The sequence below is a fragment of the Pristis pectinata genome, chromosome 1 (genome assembly GCF_009764475.1).
Source record: "Pristis pectinata isolate sPriPec2 chromosome 1, sPriPec2.1.pri, whole genome shotgun sequence".
Lineage (NCBI taxonomy): Eukaryota > Metazoa > Chordata > Chondrichthyes > Rhinopristiformes > Pristidae > Pristis > Pristis pectinata.
Genome location: NC_067405.1, coordinates 41,954,314 through 41,975,917, shown reverse-complemented (window position 1 = coordinate 41,975,917; position 21,604 = coordinate 41,954,314). Strand labels below are relative to the sequence as shown.

The following is a 21,604-nucleotide window of genomic DNA, read 5'->3' as shown; positions in this document are numbered from 1 at the left end:
ATTTAAAACCACTGTTCTCACCAAGGCTCATTGGGTTAATGCTTTGCATCTCATGGTCCCATATTCACTCCTAATCAAAGCCGGTGTCAGCTGGCTAAACAGTTAAGAGCAAGGCAGTGTGACTCACATTTCCTGGGATGGGATGCAACAGTCCAGTATTTCCTGTTGTTAATTTTTAATGTGCATTGTTGCTGGAAGTGTGTTTGTGTACTTTGCCTGGAGGGAGAATTGGGCTTGGGTGCAATTTGCCCCATTGTCAATTTGCCTGCTAACTTTTATGTGAAGTTACTATTTTGGAGATATGCAACAGGATGATCCAGTGTCTTTAGAAAGAGTAAAAAAAAGGCAACAAAAATGGATCAGAATGATAATTTTCACATGCATCTGATAAATCTGATAAAGATGGCTATGGTGTTGTGATGCATGGAAATAGCTTTGACTTTGTAGAGAGGGAAGGGGGTGAAAATCTAAAGGCCATCTATTTTGCCCCTGAGAAGAGGGAGTCAGGTAGTTGTAACTTGGGGAGATACCTTGCATTGGCATTGAACACCCACAGCTGCTTTATTAGGAAAATGGGGCTCCTCTCCCAGTTTCATTCAGATGAATAACAGATATGAACTCCACCAGGTCTTAAGGGCTCAACCAGGGATTTTTTAGTGGGACTCCTGAAGGCCACTCAAAAATCAGCCACAAAGCTCTAACAAAGGGACATTTTACCATAAAGTGCAAGTTGTTGTTGCCATAAGCCACCATCTCCAGAAATGGAGCTAAGTGGGGAGATGGGGTACTCTTGATTGTTCCTTGCTCAGCTTGTGATGCTGAGGCCAATTGTAGTATCTCTGTTGGACTAAAAGTTCAAAAGGAAAACATGTTCTGCACTGGTCAAAATAAAATGTAGAATCTGCTGGCCTGCATGAGTCACTTACACATCCCTTTAACAATTGAGTGCATTAATTTAAACATACATGTTTTACAGTTGAATATTGGCAGATTGCCTTAAAGTATAATGAGTTTATGGTTCCAATTTTAGGACTGTATGGCTGTAAAATTAGTTGAGTTTTCAAAAAAATAAACAAATGGCCGAGTTTACATTTTCAACCATTTAGTTCCCTCACTATTGCTCGTCGAGGCCATTTCGATGGATATTGACTGTCTGTTTGTACCAAAATTAAGAAATCCTTAAGGATTGGCAATTGTAAGTAACATGGCAAAGCTGATCTTCATGAATCAATCAACTCTTCCTCATAGTTCTGATATGGTGCATCACAGTCCTGCTTAATAATATTGAATTTTCCCAAAGCCCATTGCAGAATCCTAACCATGTCCCAAGTTTAGATAAAGTCATCCTGCATAAAGCAATGATTTAATGTGGGACCTACCCTGACTGTGTTGTTCAGCTATCTCAGAGAGCTGCAGGTCTGAGTCATTACATATATTAAAGTTTGATTCAAATGATAGTCAAGGGTTATGGGGATCAGGCGTGGAAATGGAGTTTAAGCTAACAATCATAGCAACTATACTGAGTGGTGGAGCAGGCTGGGGAGACCAAATGGTCCAGCTTTTGCTCCTTTTCTTCTGATCTTATGATTTTACTGAGCAATTCAGGAAGACAGAGGTTGTTGATGGGCCTGTCCTTTGTTACTTTCAACTGTTAATCCTTAATCACTTGGTCTCAGCGATTAGATTTTATTTCTTTTGCAAAGGAAGAGAACAGCCTGAGAGTATCCCCTTGCGCAAATCTGATTCAACTAATTGCAGTAGGATTATTTTCCTTTGATAAACGGTCAAATATTTATGCACTAGCTGCTCTGCGTGGATGTTGCTTACAGTGATAGAGAGATAGCAAGTATTTATAATCACTTCATCAAAACAGTATAATTCACATTTGAAAAAGCATTTGTTACATTCTATATGTATGTACTCATTCTTATGATCTGTTTTCCATACATTATTAAACCTAACTTCTTCCTTCATACCATTTCTTTTACACAAATGTCAGGAACCAGGTTGGCAAGTGCAGCTGCCATGTGTCCCTAGTGGTTAAAGAATGCTCCCTTTCCCGAGAAGACTCCAAGGAAGAGTAAGTATGATTCCCACATTACTTGGGAGGGTTCTATTTTTGCACTGCCTATACTGAAATCAGTCAGTACAGCCTGGAAAAGATTCAAAACTAATCCCCAAAAGTGACCAAAGAAATTGTTTACATCACACAGCTGTGCCATAGTACATGGCCCAAGCAGTCCGTCTCACTTTTTTTTTCATGCCCTTACATGGTCATTGAAGTCATCAGTGATGCAGTATAATAATGGATTGTGTTCATGTAATAAGCCTTTCCCTTTTATAAACATTCTTGTGTCAAGCCTGGAGCTGTTCTGCAGCTTCCAAACTAACCTCCTGTTAATTCTTTCCTTTCGCTGCTGGTGGCAGTAAGGTACAATTGAATGTCAGCGTCTGTGAAGAGGTGGAAGGTTGCGGTGATGGCATAGAGGATTTTGATAAACCTGATAGTGCCAAGAAGAGCATTGCAGAAACTAAGGCAAGCACTAACAACGAGAAAGCATTCCGTGGAGTACTTCGGAGAAAAGTTGAAACCAAAGAGCAGTCTGCAGAACAACTCAAACAGCAAGAGGCTGAGCAGAAAGACTTCCGCTGTGTCCTGGGAAAAAAAGTTGTCACCAAGAGCTTTTCTGAAGAGGAACTGAAGGAACGGTCAGCAGAACAGATGAACTTCCGAGACTCTCTGTCCAGACATGTTAAAACAACTAATTCATTTGAAGAAGAAAAGAAAATTTCAAGCCCCCAACAGGTAGATTTCCGGGCAGTCTTGGGTAAAAAGAACATTTCCAAAATATCGCCACAAGAAGTGATCACACCAAAGCAAGCACAGCCAGACTTCAGGAGTGTTCTGGGCTCAAAGAAGAAAGCTTCTACTGAAAAAGGAACAAATAATGATTCTGACAGCATTCAGTCTGTAAAAGTGGACTTAAATGATGGTGGTGATTGTAAAGATGGATGTTCATTTGTTGACGGTGGGCTAATTGAGGAGAAATCTGAAAGCACAGGCAATGCACCTGTCTTTAAGGAAACATTAAAGGATGCTCAGGTAACAGATGGTGAACGTTTATTGTTACAATGCCAAGTAGTGGCCAAACCACCCCCAGTGGTCACCTGGACTATAAATGGAAAAGCCATCAAGTCATCCAAGTTCATTACTATATCTCAAGAAGGTAACTAACTTCCAAAATTAGAGGGAGTTTTAAGTTGATTCCTAACTGTTAATAAACCTAAAAACAGCACATTGTGCTTACAGTTAAGAAAGAACTTTTCTGATAGAATTTATTGATTAAATTACATTTGACTTACTTACTAACAAAGCTTTCATCTCAATTTCATCTTTTAAAGTGCTGGAAACCATATTTGTTTTAACATTACCCACCAGTAATGCAAATCTTAAAAGAATATTTAAAGCAAAATTTTATGACCTTGTTGTAATAAAGTATTTTGCAAACCTTAAATTTTTTTGATACAAATCAGGAGTTAATAGGACCACAAAAATCATGTGTAAAGCTTTATGTATATTTGAATCATAGTTTAAAATCCATGTGGCCAGTGAACTCTCATAAGCTTTTATTTATGTCAGGATCACTTTGTACACTTACAATTGAGGAGATTCTGCCTGAAGATGAAGGCCAGTACAGATGCATAGCTGAGAATTCTGCAGGGAAAATGGAATGTACTTGCTCGGTTACTGTGGTTGGTAAGAGCATTCAGCAGCCTGAGAACTTGCAATGGAAAACATTCCCCTCATGCAGTGTTGTTTGTCTTTTCTTCCTGTCATTAAACTGGAAAATTAAAAACAAAATTCCTTCCACTAGTCTGTGTCAGAAACAAATTGGTTCTGCAAGAAAAAAAGAGTTCCCTTAAGATCAAACATTTAACATTGCAAGACCAAATGGAAATGACCTTAGCAATTATAAGCAAGATGCCTAAAATCTCATTGCATACTAATGGAACATCTGTGAAAATTGGTCAAAAGTTCTTTATAAAGATAATTTCTTGACATGAAATTTGTCATGAGATTGAAGATGTACACAAAATTCTAGACAACTTCCTAAATCTCAGTATTTCCAAAGAACCAATTTTTAAAAAAACTGAATTTGTTAAGCAACATTGATTTTGATTTAAGCAACAGTATCATCAAAATAATAAATTTTATAACTACTGAAATAAAACAGAACAAAGGAGAGTGAATATTATTTGTCATTCAGTTCAAACTATCTTGTAATCATTGTATTTCAGATCCAAATACTCCTAAACCCACTGAGAAAAAGTCAAAGAAGACAAAGTCCATTCCTAGTCCCACTTCAGAAACAGATTGTGGTAAGTAAAGATCATTTATCCAACCTGTTTCCAAATAAGGAATGGATTGGGCTTTCGACTATTTTCCCATTAGTTGAAGGCTATTCACTGAAGAAGATGTCATCTGTGATGATGATATATTATGTTGTTTTAACCTTTGGCGCAGGATATGAGAATTTCTACATTGTGACACAAACTATGCTCTGAATGTTAAATATCAAAAGTTAATGTAGAGCAGTCTGAAGTTAACTGTCCAAATTCCGTATTTTCTTCTTAATTATGAATTAAGATTTATTTCTTTTGAGGAAGAGACAAATGTAGAAGAGAATTTTTTAATGCAAAATGTTTATTTCTTTTGAAGTCTTTTAAGTGGGGAAATTATTCTTTTATCGAATGTCATAAATAATCTTAAGCAGAGGTTTTGAAAAGAAAGAGGATACCAGCATAATTTGTTTCTCTGTGGTATTTGGAAGTAACATTACTTTTCTACCTTATATTGATACAGCAGTTACAAACGTGTATGTAGCCCGTGTTTAGCCTTTCCGAATTATGATAAATTTTAACTGAGCAAATTCACCCCATTCATGCACTAAATAATGAGATGTGTTTGCATTGAGCAATTCTATTATTTCAAAAATCATTGAATAATAGAATCATAAAGCACAGAAGGGGGCCTGTTAGCCCATTGCACCTGTGCTGTTCTTCCGTAAAGCTATCAAGTTGATCTTATACTTCAGCTCTTGTCCCTTAAAATCATTTTCCCTTAAAGTATTTATCCAACTTCCTAACTCTCTTCAGGCAATACATTCCAGATCACAACAACTCACAGTGCAAAAATTGACCTTTTCTCACTCAAGTTTTAGTTTTCCCAGTCACCTTAAATCTTCATCCATTGAATACTGATCCTTTTGCCTCAGAAAAATTTTCCTTATTTAATCCATTGGACTCATTCATGACTTTCAACACCTCCATCAAGATTTCTCCTAACTTTTCATGTTCCAAGGAGAACAACCACAGCTTCTTAAGTTTCTCCACAACACAAAAGTTTCAAATCCACAGGACCATTCCAGTAAATATCTTCTGCACTTCCCTAAAGCTTTGTCATCCTTCCTAAAGCATGATGCCCAGAAATGAACACAATAATCCAGTTGAGATCAATGAGTATTTTATATAATTTAGCAAAACATCCTTATTTTTGTCTCTATTCCTCTTTTAAAACCTAGGAAATCACAAATACTTTTATCAGCTTACTCAACTTGTTATCTTTCCTTCAAAGGTTTGTGTAATCATACCCTTGAGTCTGTCTCTTCCTATACCCCATTAAAATTATTGGTTTATTGTTGTCACATTATCACCAAGGTACAGTGGAAAAACTTTCCTTTGTATGCCATCTATACAGGTCATTTCATTGCTTCAGTACATGGAGGTGGTACAAGGGAGAAGCAATAACAGATTGCAGAATAGAGTGTTACAGTTACAAAGTGCAGTGCAGGCAGACAATAAGGTGCAAGGCCATGACGAGGTAGATTGTGAGGTCAAGAATCCATCTTATTGTACAACAGGTCCGTTCGATAGGAAAAATTATATCAATTTATTTATGTAGTGCCCCTCAGTCTTATGACTAAAATGTATGATTTAACACGTCATTGTATTAAATTCCATTTTACTACCCTGTTGATGTCTTTTTGAAGTCAGTTATCATTCCCCTCATTGTTTGCTAACTTTCAGAATTTTGTGTCATATGTAAACTTTGAACTTGCACCCTGCACATCCAAGTCCAAGACGTTTAAGTACATGTAAAAGAATGGTGACCCTAAAGTTGATCTCTGGGGAACACCGGAGAACCATAGAAACTTAATGACCCTGGAGGCCATTCTGTCTGTCATGTCAGTGCCAGTTGAAAAAGAGCCTGATGTAATCCACCACTACAAATTCACATCCAAGTACTTTGCAAAAGCATTGAAGACTTCTGCCTCTAACACCCTTTCAGTCAGTGCCTTCCAGACCTTTACCACCCTCTGGGTGAAAATATTTTTACTTATCTCCCTTCTAAGCCTCCTATTGCATATATTAAACCTATATCCCCTTGTTTTAATCCCTCTGCTAAGGTAAATAGATTCTTCCAATTTAATCTAACTAAACCCCTCATAATTTTATATCTCTCAGATAAATCCCCCTATGGCTTCTTCTTAAAGAAAACGGTCTTTGTTCATAGCTAAAATTTTCCAGTCCTGACAACATCAGCATAAATCTCGTCTGCACCCTCTGCAGTGCAATCACATCTTTCCTGTAATGTGGCGACAAAAACTATACAGTGGTCATCTCACAGTTGCCTCCAGTCTGAAGGCTCACCAACTATTCACCATAACTCTTTGCCTTCTATCCTTCAGTGAATTTAGTATCCACTCAGTATTGTTAATTCCATTGTTTTTTTAATGTTGCTCATTAGCATATCGTGGGGTGGTTCAAGCATCTTTTGAAAGTTCCCTCTGTTTCTGCATCAAACAGTTCAATCAAGTTAGGCAACCAGGGATCCACAAATTACTGCACATGCTGGAAATCTGAAATAAAAACAGAAAATGCTGGAAATGCCCAGCAACTCAAGTAGCAAACGTAAAGAGGAAAAAAAGTTAAGATCATCAGAACATTATTGTGGAAATGGCAAAATGATAATCTAGGATCCATCTCTTCCATTGACTTTCCTACCTGTAGCCCTGACTCCAAGCAATACTAATCCAATTGTACTGGTCCCTGGAAGCACAGGACTGCAGAATTAATCTTGTATAGCAAACTTTAGAAAGCTTTGTGGTGTAACACATCTTAATTAATGTAGAAATTGTGTTCTTTTCAGAATGAGAAACTGTGTTCAGGGAAAGGGCTTTATTGGAAAAACATCATGCACATAAAAAAGATACAACCCATTGAACAGTATATTTTACTGATGTCACTTAATACTCTTTAACCCTTCAATGTCAATATGAAGAGGAAGGCCTTCATTTCATATATGAGCTATGAATGTATCATCACTGTAGAAGGTTAAAATTAAGCTGCATAATTTCTGGAGCGGGTGCAATGGCACCTTCAGTGAATCATAGAAATTATCAGCACAGTGGGAGAACATTTGGCCCATCTGAACCATACTGGCAGGAAAAGGAGCTATCCAGCCTGTTCCAATTTTTCACTCTTGGTCTATTTAGCCTTGTCTCTTTTGCAACATCAAGCACTCATTTAAATGCTTTTTAATTATGATGAGGATTTCTGCCATCCCACTCTTAAAGACAGTGAGCTCCAGACTTCCATAGCCCTCTGTGTGAAAAACTGTTCCTCAACTCCCCTCTGCCCCATCTTTCAGTTACCTCCTGATAAAGAAAATAGGTCCTTTTTCCACTGTGTCTAAGACTCTCATAATTTTATACACCTCAGTTAAATATTTGTTTAGCTTTTGCTGTCTGAAAGGAAACCATTTTAGCTTAGTCAGTGTTTCTTCATAGTAAAATTCTATTGTCTGAGCAGTATTCCTTCCGTTCCCTCCTGACTTTCACTACCTTTCTGTTAGGCATTCTCCAGAGCTGTTCACAGTGCTGTAGTTATGTTGTAAACAGTTCTAGCATGAGCCTGTTGTTGTACTCTCTTCCTTAACCACAAGAACATCCTGAATACTTTCTTAACCACCTTACTTTCCTGCTCTGCAACCTTTTAAGGATCAGTGGACAAGCACTCCAAGGTCCCATTGTTCTTCTGCACCTTACAGTATCCTATTATTTACTCCTCTCTATTTGTTTGCCCCCCACAAGACATTACCTAACACTTCTCTGGATTGAATTCCACTTTCAGCCCACCGAACCACTCCATTGACATTTTCCTGAAGTCTAGAGTTCCTTCTTCACTTTCAATCTTATGAGCAATTTTTGTACTTATTCTGCAACACGTCCAGACTCAACTGAGAACATGAAGGGAACTCTTACGAAGCAGGTTCACATTGGCTTCACCTGACCAACACGGAGCACTCCTTGGAATGGAATACCATGGAATACGCACTCACACCATAGAATATGCCGTTGGAATTTTAAAGCAAATTTTTGCATGGCTTGATCACTCTTTTGTCTTCCCACTTCTTTGAGGCACATGGATAGGGTGAATGGGGCACAGATAGGGTGAATGAGCATAGTCTTTTTCCCAGGGAAAGGGAACCAAAAACTAGAGGGCATAGGTTTAAGATGAGAGGGGAAAGATTAAAAAGGGACCAGAGGGGCAACTTCTTCATGCAGAGGGTGGTGTGTGTGTGTGTGTGTGATAACAACATTTAAAAGATATTTCGATAAGTACATGGATAGGAAAGGTTCAGAGGGATATAGGCTAAATGCAGGCAAATGGGACTAGCTTAAGGGGATTAGCTTAGACTGACACCTTGGTCAGTGAAGACAAGTTGGGCTGAAGGGTCTGCTTCCATGCTGTATTATGCTATGACCCTAATACAGCCCAAACAAAATTTGGAAGAAACAAATTAACTAAATGGAGAGATTCACCAACTCCACAGGGATCGTGATCACTCCTGGTGAGGCAGTCCATGTGATGGTGGTTTCATCAGTCAGTTAACTGGTCTGTGTAAACACAACCTGCACTGACACACAAGAACATAGCTGAGGCTCAGCCTTGGGGCTTGGATCTTTCGATTTGGGTGTGCATGAGTTATGTCATGCCAAAAAAGGGGCCAGACCCATATGTATTCCAAATCCCTCAGGGACAGTGTAGTATCACTTATCAATGCCACACTGAATCAGAATTTTCTTTTTGAAGTTCATACTTCCTCTAAAACATTGACCTAAGCTCCATAGTTTAATCATTTTATATAAAAAATACAAATTATTACGTAATACACAGAATGTTTCTTTGTTTCAAAGTAGAAGTGAGATACCTAGTTTATTGTGAAGTGCTGTGGTGTGAATGGCCATGAAATAATTGCTAAGAATTCCCTGAAACATTTTTGGATGGTAGGCTGAGAGTTGAACAAATTGTGTATTCAAGCATTTCCTTGGCAGATTTTTATTGCTATTTTCAATACTACCAAAAAAGGACATATCTGAAGAAGTATTTTTTAATCTTTACATGCCCCCACAAAATGTGAGCAAGAGGCAGAGCTAGTTCAGTAAAGTATTCCAAAGATATTACATGGCCCAAGTGTTAATGACATGGACATTTTAAATGGAAGATGAACTTTCAGTTAAATATTTTAATTGAGAGAAATAATGCAAAGCAAACAAACCACAGCCTGCCTGTCTTTAGTTTTAAAGCTAGCAAGAAGGCTTCAGTTTTCCCCTTCTGCCAGATGTTTTACCTCATTTTCATTTGGGCACTTTGTGATAATATCAGAGTTGGTGCCTGATTCGCAAAGATTCTCCTAATCTAAAAGAAATGAATTTTATATGTTCTTCCAAAATGCAGTTGGAGAAAAATGCAAAGAAAATTTTGGATTATTTGAGGAAAGGACATTAAGTGGCTAAAATGCATGATGTTTTTCTTGGTTCACTTTTGTTCTGGCCAGTTCTACACTTTTTTCCACAGATTTTTCTATTCATTACTAGCAACAGAATAACACATTATATCTTAGCTCCCTTCTGAGGCCATAATTGTTCCCAAGAACTGACACATTGGCCTTTTAGAGCATTCAACTGAAACTAATTATCTCAACACATGTAAGTAATTTAGAGGCAAACTCTTATCTGGGTTTGTAACAAACTTTTGAGGGCATCCCTGAGCTTTGGAGAGAGCACTATAATAAGTGTCTGACCCAAGTGTGTGGATGTTGGAGAACCTGGTGAAATGTATTGTTCAGGGAGGCGGCCTTATTTATGTGAAGAATCAGGTCTACAGTGGACATCATCTCCCTGGCCCTACAATCATCTCTGGTGCATCAGGACAGACAAGACACCTACGTTTGACTATTGTTTATTGACTACAGCTCCACACAAAATACAATAATTCCAAGCAAACTCATCACTAAACTCCAAGACCTGGGACTCAACACCTCCCTTTGCAATTGGAGCCTTGACTTCCTGACCAACAGACCGCAATCAGCAAGGGTAGGCAGCAACACCTCCGGCACGATTATTCTCAATACTGGTGCCCCATAAGTCTGCATCCTCAACCCACTTCTCTGTTCCCTTATACACTCGTGACTAAGTGGCCAGATTCTGCTCTAACTCCATTTACAAATTTGCAGATGATACAGCCATAGTGGGCCGTATTAAAATAACATGAGTCGGAGTACAGGAAGTAGGTAGGGAGCTTTGTGGTAAGGTAAGTCTCTGGTAAGTTTCTTTCTGTCTTTCTTTCTCTGATTTTTCCTCCAGTGCCAGGCTAGAGTAGTTAGAATGGCTCCAGGGTCAGTGGTGTGCTCACCTTGTGAGATGTGGGAGTTGTGGGAGACCTCTAGTCTCCCTGATAGCTACATCTGCAGCTCCTTACAGATCGTGTTAGGGAACTGGAGCTGCAGCTGGATGACCTTAGGAGTGAGGTCACTCTTAGGAGTGAGGAAGATGCAGGAGGCAGGTAGCTGGGTGACTGTCAGAAGGAAGGAGAATAGGTACTGCAGAGTACCCCCTGTGGCCGTTCCCCTCAATAACAGGTATACAGCTTTGGATGCTGTTGGGGGGGGGTTGGGATCCAACCAGGGGAAAGCTGCAGTGACCAGGTCTCAGGCGCTGAGCCGACTTGTGTGGGACAGAAGGGAAGGGGGGAGAAGAGGAGGGTGGTAGTGAAAGGGGATTCAGTAGTAAGGGGGGCAGACAGGAGATTCTGAGGACATGAAAGAGACTCCTGGATGGCACGTTGCCTCCTGGGTGCCAGGGTCAGGGATATCTCAGATCTGGTTCACAGCGTTCTGAAGGAGGAGGGCGAACATCCAGAGATCATGATGCATATTGGTACCAATGACATAGGTAGGAAAAGAGATGAGGTCCTGAAGAGGGAATATAGAGAGCTAGGTAGGAGGCTGAAAAGCAAGACCTCAAGGGTAGTAATCTCTACATAGTTGCCTGTGCCATGTGCCAGGGAGGGTAAGAATAGGATGACTTGGCAGATGAATGCATGGCTGAGAGTTGGTGCAGGGGGCAGGGTTTCAGATTTGTGGATCATTGGGCTCTCTTCTGGAGAAAGTACAATCTGTACAGAAGGCACGGGTTACACCTGAACTGGAGAGGGACCAATATTCTTGCGGGCAGATTTACTAGAACTGTTGGGGAGGGTTTAAACTAGTTTGGCAGGGGGATGGGAACCAGAGTGATAGATTAGAGGTTGGTGCATTCAATGTACAAGTAGATACAGCGTGTAGAAAGACTTGAGGAAGGATAGGCAGTTGAAAGGGCAAAATTGCAGTCAGTTGGATGGGCTGAACCGTGTCTACTTTAATACGAGAAGTATCAGGAACAAGGGTGATGAACTTGGAGCATCAGTAACTACATGGAAGTATGGTGTTGTGGCCATTACAGAGACTTGGCTGTCACAAGGGCAGGAATGGCTGCTGGATGTTCCGAGGTTTAGATGTTTCAAAAGGGACAGGGACGGAGGTAAAAGAGGTCGGGGAACGGCTTTGCTGAACAGGGACAGTGTCACAGCTGTAGAAAGGGAGGTTGTCCTGGAGGGATCGTCTACCCAGTCAGTGTGGGTGGAAGTCAGAAACAGGAAAGGAGCGATCACTCTATTGGGAGTATTCTGCAGACCCCCCCCCCCCAATAGCAGCAAATAGCAGAGACACTGAGGAGCAGATCAGGAGGCAGATTTTGGAGAGGTGCAAAAATAACAGGGTTGTTGTCATGGGTGATTTCAACTTCCCTGATATTGATTGGCACCTCCTTAGTGTAAAGGGGATAGATGGGGCAGAGTTTGTTAGGTGTGTCCAGGAAGGATTCCTGACACAGTATGTAGACAGGCCGACTAGAGGAGAAGCCAGACTGGACCTGGTACTAGGCAATGAGCCTGATCGGGTTGCAGATCTCTTGGTGGGAGAGCATTTTGGAGACTGACCATAACTACTTTACCATAGTCTTGGAGAGGGATAGGAGCAGATGATATGGGAAAGTATTTAATTGGGGTAGGGGGAATTATGATGCTATTAGGCAGGAACTTGGGAGTGTAAATTGGGAACAGATGTTCTTGGGAAGTGCACAACAGAAATATTATTTAGGGAGTACTTGCATGGGGTTCTGGATAGGTTTGTCCCATTGAGGCAGGGTAAGGATGGGAGAGTGAAGGAACCATGGTTGACAAGAGACATCGAATATCTTGTCAAGAGGAAGAAAGAAGCTTACCTAAGGTTTAGAAAGCATGGATCAGAGAAGGCTCTGGAGAGTTACAAGGTAGCCAGGAGGGATCTTAAGAATGGACTTAGGAGAGCTAGAAGGGGGCATGAGAAAGCCTTGGCAGGTGGGATTAAGGAAAACCCCAAGGCGTTGTACACGTATGTGAAGAATAGGAGGATGACAAGAATGAGGGTAGGATCAATCAGGGATAAAAGAGGAAATGTGCCTGGAGTTGGAAGAGGTAGGGGAGGTCCTTAATGAATACTTTGCTTCCTATTGAATACTTTGCTTCAGTATTCGCCAGTGAGAGAGACCTTGATGTTTGTGAGGAGAGCGTACAACTCTCTCTGATACACAAGGGCATGTCAACATGAGGAAAGAGGATGTGCTGGAACCTTTGAAAAACATTAGGATAGATAAGTCACCGGGGCCGGAAGGGATATATCCAAGGTTATTACTGGAAGTGAGTGAAGAGATCGCTGCACCTTTGTCGACAATCTTTGCGTCCTCACTGGCCACAGGAGTAGTGTCAGATGATTGGAGGGTGGCAAATGTTGTTCCTTTGTTCAAGAAAGGGAGTAGGGACAACTCTGGGAATTACAGACCAGTGAGTCTTACTTCAGTGGTGGGCAAGTTAGATATTCTGGAGAATCTGGAGAAGATTCTTAGAGACGGGATTTATTGGCATTTGGAGAAGCATAGGTTGATTAGGGACAGTCAGCATGGTTTTGTGAGGGGCAGGTTGTGCCTCTTTGAGGATGTGACAAAGCACATTGATGAAAGTAGAGCAATGGATATGGTGTATTTTAGTAAGGAGTTTGATAAGGTTCCTCATGGAAGGCTCATTCAGGAGGCATGGGATCCAGGGAAATCTGGCTGTGTGGATTCAGAATTGGCTCGCCCATAGAAGACAGAGGATGGTGGTAGATGGAGTGTATTCTGCCTGGTGGTCAGTGACCAGTGGTGCTCTGCAGGGATCTGTTCTGGGACCCCTGCACTTTGTGATTTTTATAAATAACTTGGATGAGGATGTGGAAGGCTGGATTAGTAAGTTTGCTGATGACACAAAGGTTGGTGGTGGCGTGAATAGTGTAGAAGGCTGCTGTAGGTTACAAAGGGACATTGGTAGGATGCAGAGCTGGGCTGAGGAGTGTCAGATGGAGTTCAACCCAGAAAAGTTGATGCACTTCGGGTCGAACTTGAAGGCTGAATACAAGGTTAATGACAGGACTCTTAGCAGTGTGGAGGAACAGAGGGATCTTGGAGTCCACGTCCATAGATCCCTCAAGGTTGCCGCACAGGTCAATAGGGTGTCTAAGAAGGCGTTTGGTGTGCTGGCCTTCATTAGTCGGGGTATTGAGTTCAAGAGCCACCAGGTAATGTTGCAGCTCTATAAAACTCTGGTTAGACCACACTTGGAGTATTGTGTTCAGTTCTGGTTGCCTCATTATAGGAAGGATGTGGAAGCTTTAGAGAGGGTGCAGAGGATATTTACCAGGATGCTGCCTGGATGGAGAGCATGTCTTATGAGGATAGGTTGAGCGAGCTAGGGCTTTTGTCTTTGGAGCAAAGGAGAATGAGAGTTGACTTGATAGAGGTGTACAAGATGATAAGAGGCATAGATCGAGTGGACAGTCTGAGACTTTTTCCTAGGGCGACAATGGCTAACACGAGGGGGCATAATTTTAAGATGATTGGAGGAAGGTGTAAGGTGGACGTCAGGGGTAAGTTTTTTACACAGAGGGTGGTGGATGCGTGGAATGCACTACCGACAGAGGTGGTGGAGGCAGATACATTAGGAACATATAAGAGATACTTAGATAACCACATGAATGATAGAAAAATCGAGGTCTATGTGGGAGGGAAGGGTTAGATAAATCGTCGGCACAACATCATGGGCCAAAGGGTCTGTACTGTGCTGTAATGTTCTATTTTCTATGTTGTTAGTGACATGGTGTCATGACAACAACCTTTCCCTCAATGTCAACAAAACAAAAGAGCTGGTCATTGACTTCAGGAAGGGGGGCGGTGCATATGTTCCTGTCTACATCAATGATGCTGAGGTTGAGAGGGTTGAGAGCTTCAGATTCCTAGGAGTGAACATCATCAATAGCCTGTCCTGGTCCAACCATGTAGACGCCATGGCCATGAAAGCTCACCAGTGCCTCTACTTCCTCAGGAGGCTAAAGAAATTTGGCATGTCCCCTTTGACCTCCATCAATTTTTATTGATGCACTATAGAAAGCATCCTATCCGGATGCATTACAGTTTGGTATGGCAACTGCTCTGCCCATGACCATAGGGAACTGCAGAGAGTTGCGGACACAGCTCAGCACATCACGGAAACCAGCCTCCCCTCCATGGACTCTGCCTATACTTTTCGCTGCCCCGGTAGAGCAGTCAGCATGATTAAAGACCCCACCCACCCCCCACATTCTCTCTTCTCCCCTCTCCCATAGGGCAGAAGATACAAAAGCCTGAAAGCATGTTCTACCAGGCTCAAGGACAGCTTCTTTGCTGCTGTTATAAGACTATCAAATGTTTCCATAGTTTGATAAGATGGACAATTCACCTCACAATCTACCTTGTTATGACCTTGCACCTTATTGTTTACCTGCACTCCACTTTCTCTGTTGCTGTTACACTTTATTCTGCATTCTGTTATTGTTTTACCTTGTTCTACTTCAATGTACTGTGTAACGAATTGATCTACGTGAACGGTATGCAAGACAAGTTTTTCCACTGTACCTCAGTACATGTGACATTAATAAACCAATTCCAGTTAGATGCCACGTTGCATTTAGTTGAGTAATTAGCAAGCTGTTCATGCCAATTTATGAAATATTTTTTGGAGAATTGGAAAACAACAATTGTCTTGATTGATATACCAGGAACCATTAATTCATCTTAAAACTACCCTTGTGTGCATAGTGAATAAGGTTATCTTTGAGTCATATATTATTGGGCCAAATTATTTCCAAACAGAACTATGGTCTGCAAGTTTAAAATTACAAACATCCGTAACTGGGCTTGTAATAAGCTTTGAGGCCATCTTTGAGGTTTGCAAAGTGCATCATACCAAACACTTGGCCCAACTTGCAAGAAGGAGAACCCTAGTTAACTCAGAAACTACCAAAAATCTAAATGATTGCATTGGTCTTAAAATAAACTTCTGGCTGGTGTGGTGTTGGTACATGAAAAATGAACATTGGTACAGCAATCAGCACAGAGCATAATAGATTTTACTCTTGTGATGTATTAGATGGTAGTGTAAGTTCCCGTGTTCAATTGCTTTTATCAACACTCAGAAACATTGACCCAAAATACAGCCTTATAAAAAAGAATGTAATATTTTACCAATTTTATTCAATGTCGCCTTCAATGGTAGGATGAATGAAATCACAAGGAACATACCTGGAATTACAGTATCCTGTTTGGACAAGGGCAATCAAAACTCAGAATGTGCATTTGTTTCACATTTATGTGAACACAGTAGTTGAAAAATAATGTCTAAATTCACTTTAATGAGTTGCAAATCCCTTGTATTTTCATCACTAAATAAAGAAAGTGAATTTTTACATTCTGTATTTGACATGCACAAAAATGAGATATGTCGGAGAAGTTTGTACAACTCTCCTTAGAATGGAAAGATTAATCAGTGATTTAAGATGGTAATTACATTGAAAAATGTATTCCCCCAGGAGTGGGTCAATAACAGATATTATAGATTTATAGGAGGAGGGGAGCATTTCATTTTTAACTCTGAAAGTTGTCCCCTCTACCTGAAAAGGAGACTGAACTTTAAAAGGAAGTTAGATGGCTCTTAAGGATGAAGAACTTACTGGGTCACAGACTAAGAGCGAGGGTGTGCAACTATACAGGACTCATCTTTCAAACAGCTGGCATAGACATGATGGACTGAATGGCTTCCTTCAGTGCTGTCAGATTTTATCATTTTTTTTGGAAACTCCTACACCTAGCTTGTTTCAGCTCAGCTGAGGAATGATCTGCAAAAAGTGGCGAGGGCCCATGTTCTGTGATTCAATCCAGGTCAGGATGGAGCCAGTTAAGGTTACAATCAAGTCAACCGCCCTTGATCGGAAAGTTTCCCCTTGTTCACACAGTACCAGTGGCTTACCTTAACTTTCTTCTGCTCTCTAAATATAATGCCAAACTGTTTTTCTTAGATATTGTTGGGCTACATCAAATGATCCTTCCCCTTGAACTGCTCCATATATGGTCCCATCACTACGGCAGGGAATTCCAGCCTATTGAGTGTCCTAGCCATTCGTGGCTGTGCCTTTAGTAGTTCACATTCCATGGCATGGGTTGTAGTCCAAATATAATTTTATTGCTACTCATAGATGGCCCCGTTTCAGATCTGTTCTTGGACTCTCAGATGATGGTTCCGCCATCCTGCCATAGGAGGGTGGAGGGTGGCCCTGCTGTGCTGATGAGGCTCTGGCCTGGAAATTAAAGACATGGATTGAAGTGGCACTGTGTGGGGGCCCACATCTAATTGGTGCACGGCCCTCAAGCGTCTTGTAGAACGTGATTTTCAAAGTGTCATACACATTTCAGTCAGGATTACCATATCTGTGCATATAAAAACTGCACAATAAGTAGTTGTGCAGTAATCATACAAAATGTTTCAAATATTTGGGAACTCCAAGTTACAAGCAAAGGAAAGGGTGGCAGAGTGGTGCAGCTGGTAGAGCTGCTGCCTTAAAGTTCCTCGAGTCCCATCCTGAGTTCTGGTGCTGTCTGTGTGGAGTTTGCCTGTTGTTGCTGTGATTGCATGGGTTTTCTGGGTGCTTCAGCTTCCTCGCAGACCCCAAAGATGTGCTGTTTGGTCGGTTAATTGGCCACTGTACCCCTAGTGTCGGTTTGTGGCAGGAGTTGCTGGGAATAGGTTAAAGGAAAAAAATTACTGGGAGAATGGGATTGCTCTATAGGCCAGCATGGACTCGTGCATTGAATGGCCCCTAGGGAATATGGACATGTGGAAGAATTGTACACCTTTCAAAAGAAACTTCGGGTTAATACAAGAACCATCTGATCTTGTGTGGTACCTTCACTGAAAAGGTCTTCAATGTGGGGTATCTGACCATGGGCACAAATTGAGAGAAGCAGGGAGGACACAGGGATAAATAGGAAATTGCAGGCCAGGAGGAATATCTTCTGTTGTTGCAAAACCAGTCACAGTAATCCTCAAAGTTATTTCATTTGTAATTGATCTGGGTAGATTGTAATAGTTTACCAGTTGGCTTGTAATTTCATGGACTTATCCTCGTCACCTCTCTATCCCTTCTCACAACTTGTATTTGTGCTTTGATCCCACTTGTGAAGATCTGGGTGCTTCAATATCATAAAGTGCTTTGCAAGTGCAAATTGTTCTTGTAATAGCTGGAATTTCTTATGAAAAATTTTCACAGTTTCAAATGTTATGAAAATAAATGGAGATTTTTCAACTTCTCTTCCCTTCCAAATCTGAGTTCCCCAGTATTTGGAGTATTTACACAATTGATGCATTATTTCTGTTTGAGAATAAGGTGAGATTAGCCATGTCCCATTGCTTAATATTAAAGGAGAGTTATCTGTTGAAATTTACTCATACCTGCATTTTAAATCAGGCATATATGTTGCTAGAGTTTAAACTGGTTTTCATTATCACTGTGCCTGAGCTTTCATTTTGCTATTGTTGTCAACCTTCGTCACTCTAAATATGTGCCTTCCTGATTGAGGTGACAGCTATTGATGAGAGGCCTTTGGTTGCTTTCTGTGCAGGAAACTGTGTGTAAGGTTCTATTCATTAGATTTTCACCCTTTCCCAGTTTGGGAGGGTGGAGTTGGAATCAAATCCATGGAAAATGCATTCCTTTCTCTCATCAATTTTCTTTTTATCAGGGTAAGACACACACTAGTTTTGCAGGAGCAATCAGCATTTTTAGAAGTTAGATTTTTTGAAGATAATTAACCTGAGTAAAAAGTTGTTTTTAATCTAATAAAATATTAATGAAAACTCTTTAAAATATTAATGAACACTGGTTCAAACTGATTGCTTGGTAGAAGTGCTTGAGGATGGTGATCTCTTTAAACCAAGTAAACCAGGCACTGAAGAAATATTTAGTCCTGATGCAGGATTTTGAGCTGAAATGTGGACATTTCCTTTCCTCCCACAGATGCTGCTTGACCCACTGAGTTTCTCTAGCAGATTGTTTGTTTTTGAAGAAATACAAATCATTTTTGTTCTCCTTGTGTTCACTTGCTTTATAATAAACTAATTCGGATGGAATTAGTTTTCACACTTAAACAAGAAGATGGTAACTTAGAAACTTAAAGCAAAGTTCAACTGTAATTCTACAAGAGCTTTAACACTGACCTGCTAGATGGCAAGTCTGTACAAATATTGAGTCTTTGAACTGCAATCAGGAGCAGAACCCAAAAACCACACATTAATTGCTTATAGCTGTGCTCGTGAATGAAAGTTTGCAACAACATTCACCTAAGTTGGCCTTTTCTTCAACCATTCTCCTAAATGAATTGTAACATGCAGCCTTAACCTCCAATGATGCAGAATCATGAAAAAATCATTTATGATTTATTTTAATATTTGAGAGCCTCAGTTTACCTTTTTTTATTTTCTTTTAGTTGAAGCCACCATTAAAAAGAAACCGACTCCCAAAACTCCTCCCAAACCAGGTAAGATGTTTCATTTCAAGAAAGCAAGTTTATCTTTGTCGTCTTTTATTTTTTGCCAAACTGTCATTTAGCATCCTGTTCATTCTCAGACTGAGTTGAGATTTTGCAACCTGTATCATTACAAATCTATTGCTAACATTTCCCTCCCTTTGTCTGGACTCTTCAACTGTATTAGTAAAGGCACTTCAGCAACACAAGCTCCTAATGAAGAACAAGATTGCTAATTTCCATGTGTTTGTAGTTGTGGAAAATTGACCTGAACTTATCCCAGCTGGATAATAATTTACGATTGATTAAACAAGAAACATACATTTTACAAACTATTTCCTACTTAGTTATCAGATTAATAAAACATGCTCACAGTCAGCTGTAACCCTCTGGAGTATTGGTTCACTAAATCCACCATTAGTTTTTGAACTTAAGGGAATTAAGCCAGAAAGTTCAAAAGTAAATCTCTTGTGGGTAAAAGATAATTAGCCTTTAACACAGGTATGTGGGTCAGTCATGCAGTAATTCAGTTTTTTTTATTGCTAAGGAACTTAATGAACAGTAGAGTGAAAGGAACAGTTTACTGTTTTTTCATTTCATAGGATTTTCATGGCCCTGGCAAAACAGGCATATTTTTGTCCAATCTTCAAACTGGAATAAAATGAAGATAGCACAAAATTTGACCTAAAAATAGAAATGCATAGCATGTTAATCACTGCCTTAAAGAGTAAGGATATGATGAGGTTCAATGAAATCAGTGCTATACAGCTGCAATTCAAAGTATGTCACATGAAATCAAAAAGATATGTTTTTTTGAACAGCCCTTCTGAGAATTGTTTTTGTTTTATTCCAGTCATTCGATTAATTCTCAGAATGTCAGTGATGACGTTTATTATCAATCTTTCATTGCCCTGAGAAGGTGTTGAACATAAGAACATAAACTGGAGTTGGAGCAGAACATTCGGCCCATAATTAGACCGTTCAATTAGATCATGAATTGCTGATCTTTTACCCTGGGGCCTTTCTTGCACTAACCACATTTCCCTTGATTTCTTCTTTCTGAAAATGGTTTGGCATAGCTGTTGGATTTTCTAACCCATTTCAGAGGACAATTTACCACATTAGTGTGGGACCGTAGTCACATAAATTCCAGATAATTACGTATTGCTAAAAATAATAGTTAGATTCTATTATCATTGCTGTAATAATTTATTTACTTGTTCCAAAATATTCCAACACTAGTTTGCTAAATCATATTTTAATCTGTTTTTCACGTGGTCATGGCTAATAAATGTGTTCTTTGAAATTGTTTCAGCTGCAAATAAAGCCACAAAATGATGTTTACTTCAACAGATTATTGACTAAAAGGCAAATGCTGAATTATGTTGTATTAGATTAAAAGGAAATACAAAAAAAAGCTAATCTTGTCTGTAAATTTTCAAAGGCAACATATTTATCCTGAGCTTGTTTAACCACTTGAAGTCTTATGAAACTATGCACATTCAAGATCAGGCACACTAATATGGAATAACCTGCAGGTGGTAGTCACTAACCTTTTCCTTTCTCTTTTGCAGTTAGTTCCTGTATTTTCAGCTGCAAGCAGTTCTTAATAAATTCAAATAGTTTTTCTTAGAATTGCATTACTTTCACCCAACTGGAGGGTTGCAAGCCAACAGTTATTAATGATTAAAATCCTGAATCAGGAACCAAAGTATAATCATAACCTTATCCAATTTTACTGTCACTGGGTGTATTTTTCTAACTACATGACACAGAAGTGTCCTTATTTTTCAATGTGATGTTCATTTTCAACAGCTATTCCACCACAGATACTTCAGTGTCCTGGAAGCATGAAAGTCCGTGCTGGAGAATCTGCAGAACTGTTTTGTAAGCTTGCTGGAACACCACCACTCAGCTACACATGGCTAAAATTTAGAAAACAGGTAATCTTCAATCCTTTCATTTAATACTGACTACTTTTATCTGAAATGACTTGCATGTTTGATTAGTAAAGTCAAAAGTCGAGTTTACTTTCATATGCTCAAGTACATGTATGCACAGTCTATGTACCTGTGATGCTGCTGCAAGTAAGTTTTTCATTGCATCTGTGCATACATGTACTCATGCATATGACGATAAACATGACTTTTGACTTTCAATTAGCAGCAAACACAAAAACATAAATTAAGCATAAATTATACACAATTTTTACAAGAAAGACCAATTAGACAACAAAAACAAGTCCATTGTCATGTAAA

The 21,604-nt window shown here is 39.9% G+C and overlaps 1 protein-coding gene across 9 annotated transcripts in view; it reads left to right on the top strand.

Moving 5' to 3' along the window:
- The window catches only part of LOC127572447 (myosin light chain kinase, smooth muscle-like), a 238,168-nt gene that overhangs the window by 163,952 nt on the left and 52,612 nt on the right, over positions 1-21,604 (top strand). For 8 of the 9 annotated variants that reach the window (XM_052019751.1, XM_052019732.1, XM_052019762.1 and 5 more), the window contains 6 exons: positions 2,000-2,080; positions 2,428-3,227; positions 3,641-3,757; positions 4,300-4,380; positions 19,308-19,358; positions 21,162-21,289. In XM_052019751.1, the coding sequence (XP_051875711.1) occupies positions 2,000-2,080; positions 2,428-3,227; positions 3,641-3,757; positions 4,300-4,380; positions 19,308-19,358; positions 21,162-21,289 (1,258 nt within the window). The remainder of the gene's footprint in view (positions 1-1,999; positions 2,081-2,427; positions 3,228-3,640; positions 3,758-4,299; positions 4,381-19,307; positions 19,359-21,161; positions 21,290-21,604) is intronic. The other variant, XM_052019772.1, reaches the window with a different exon arrangement.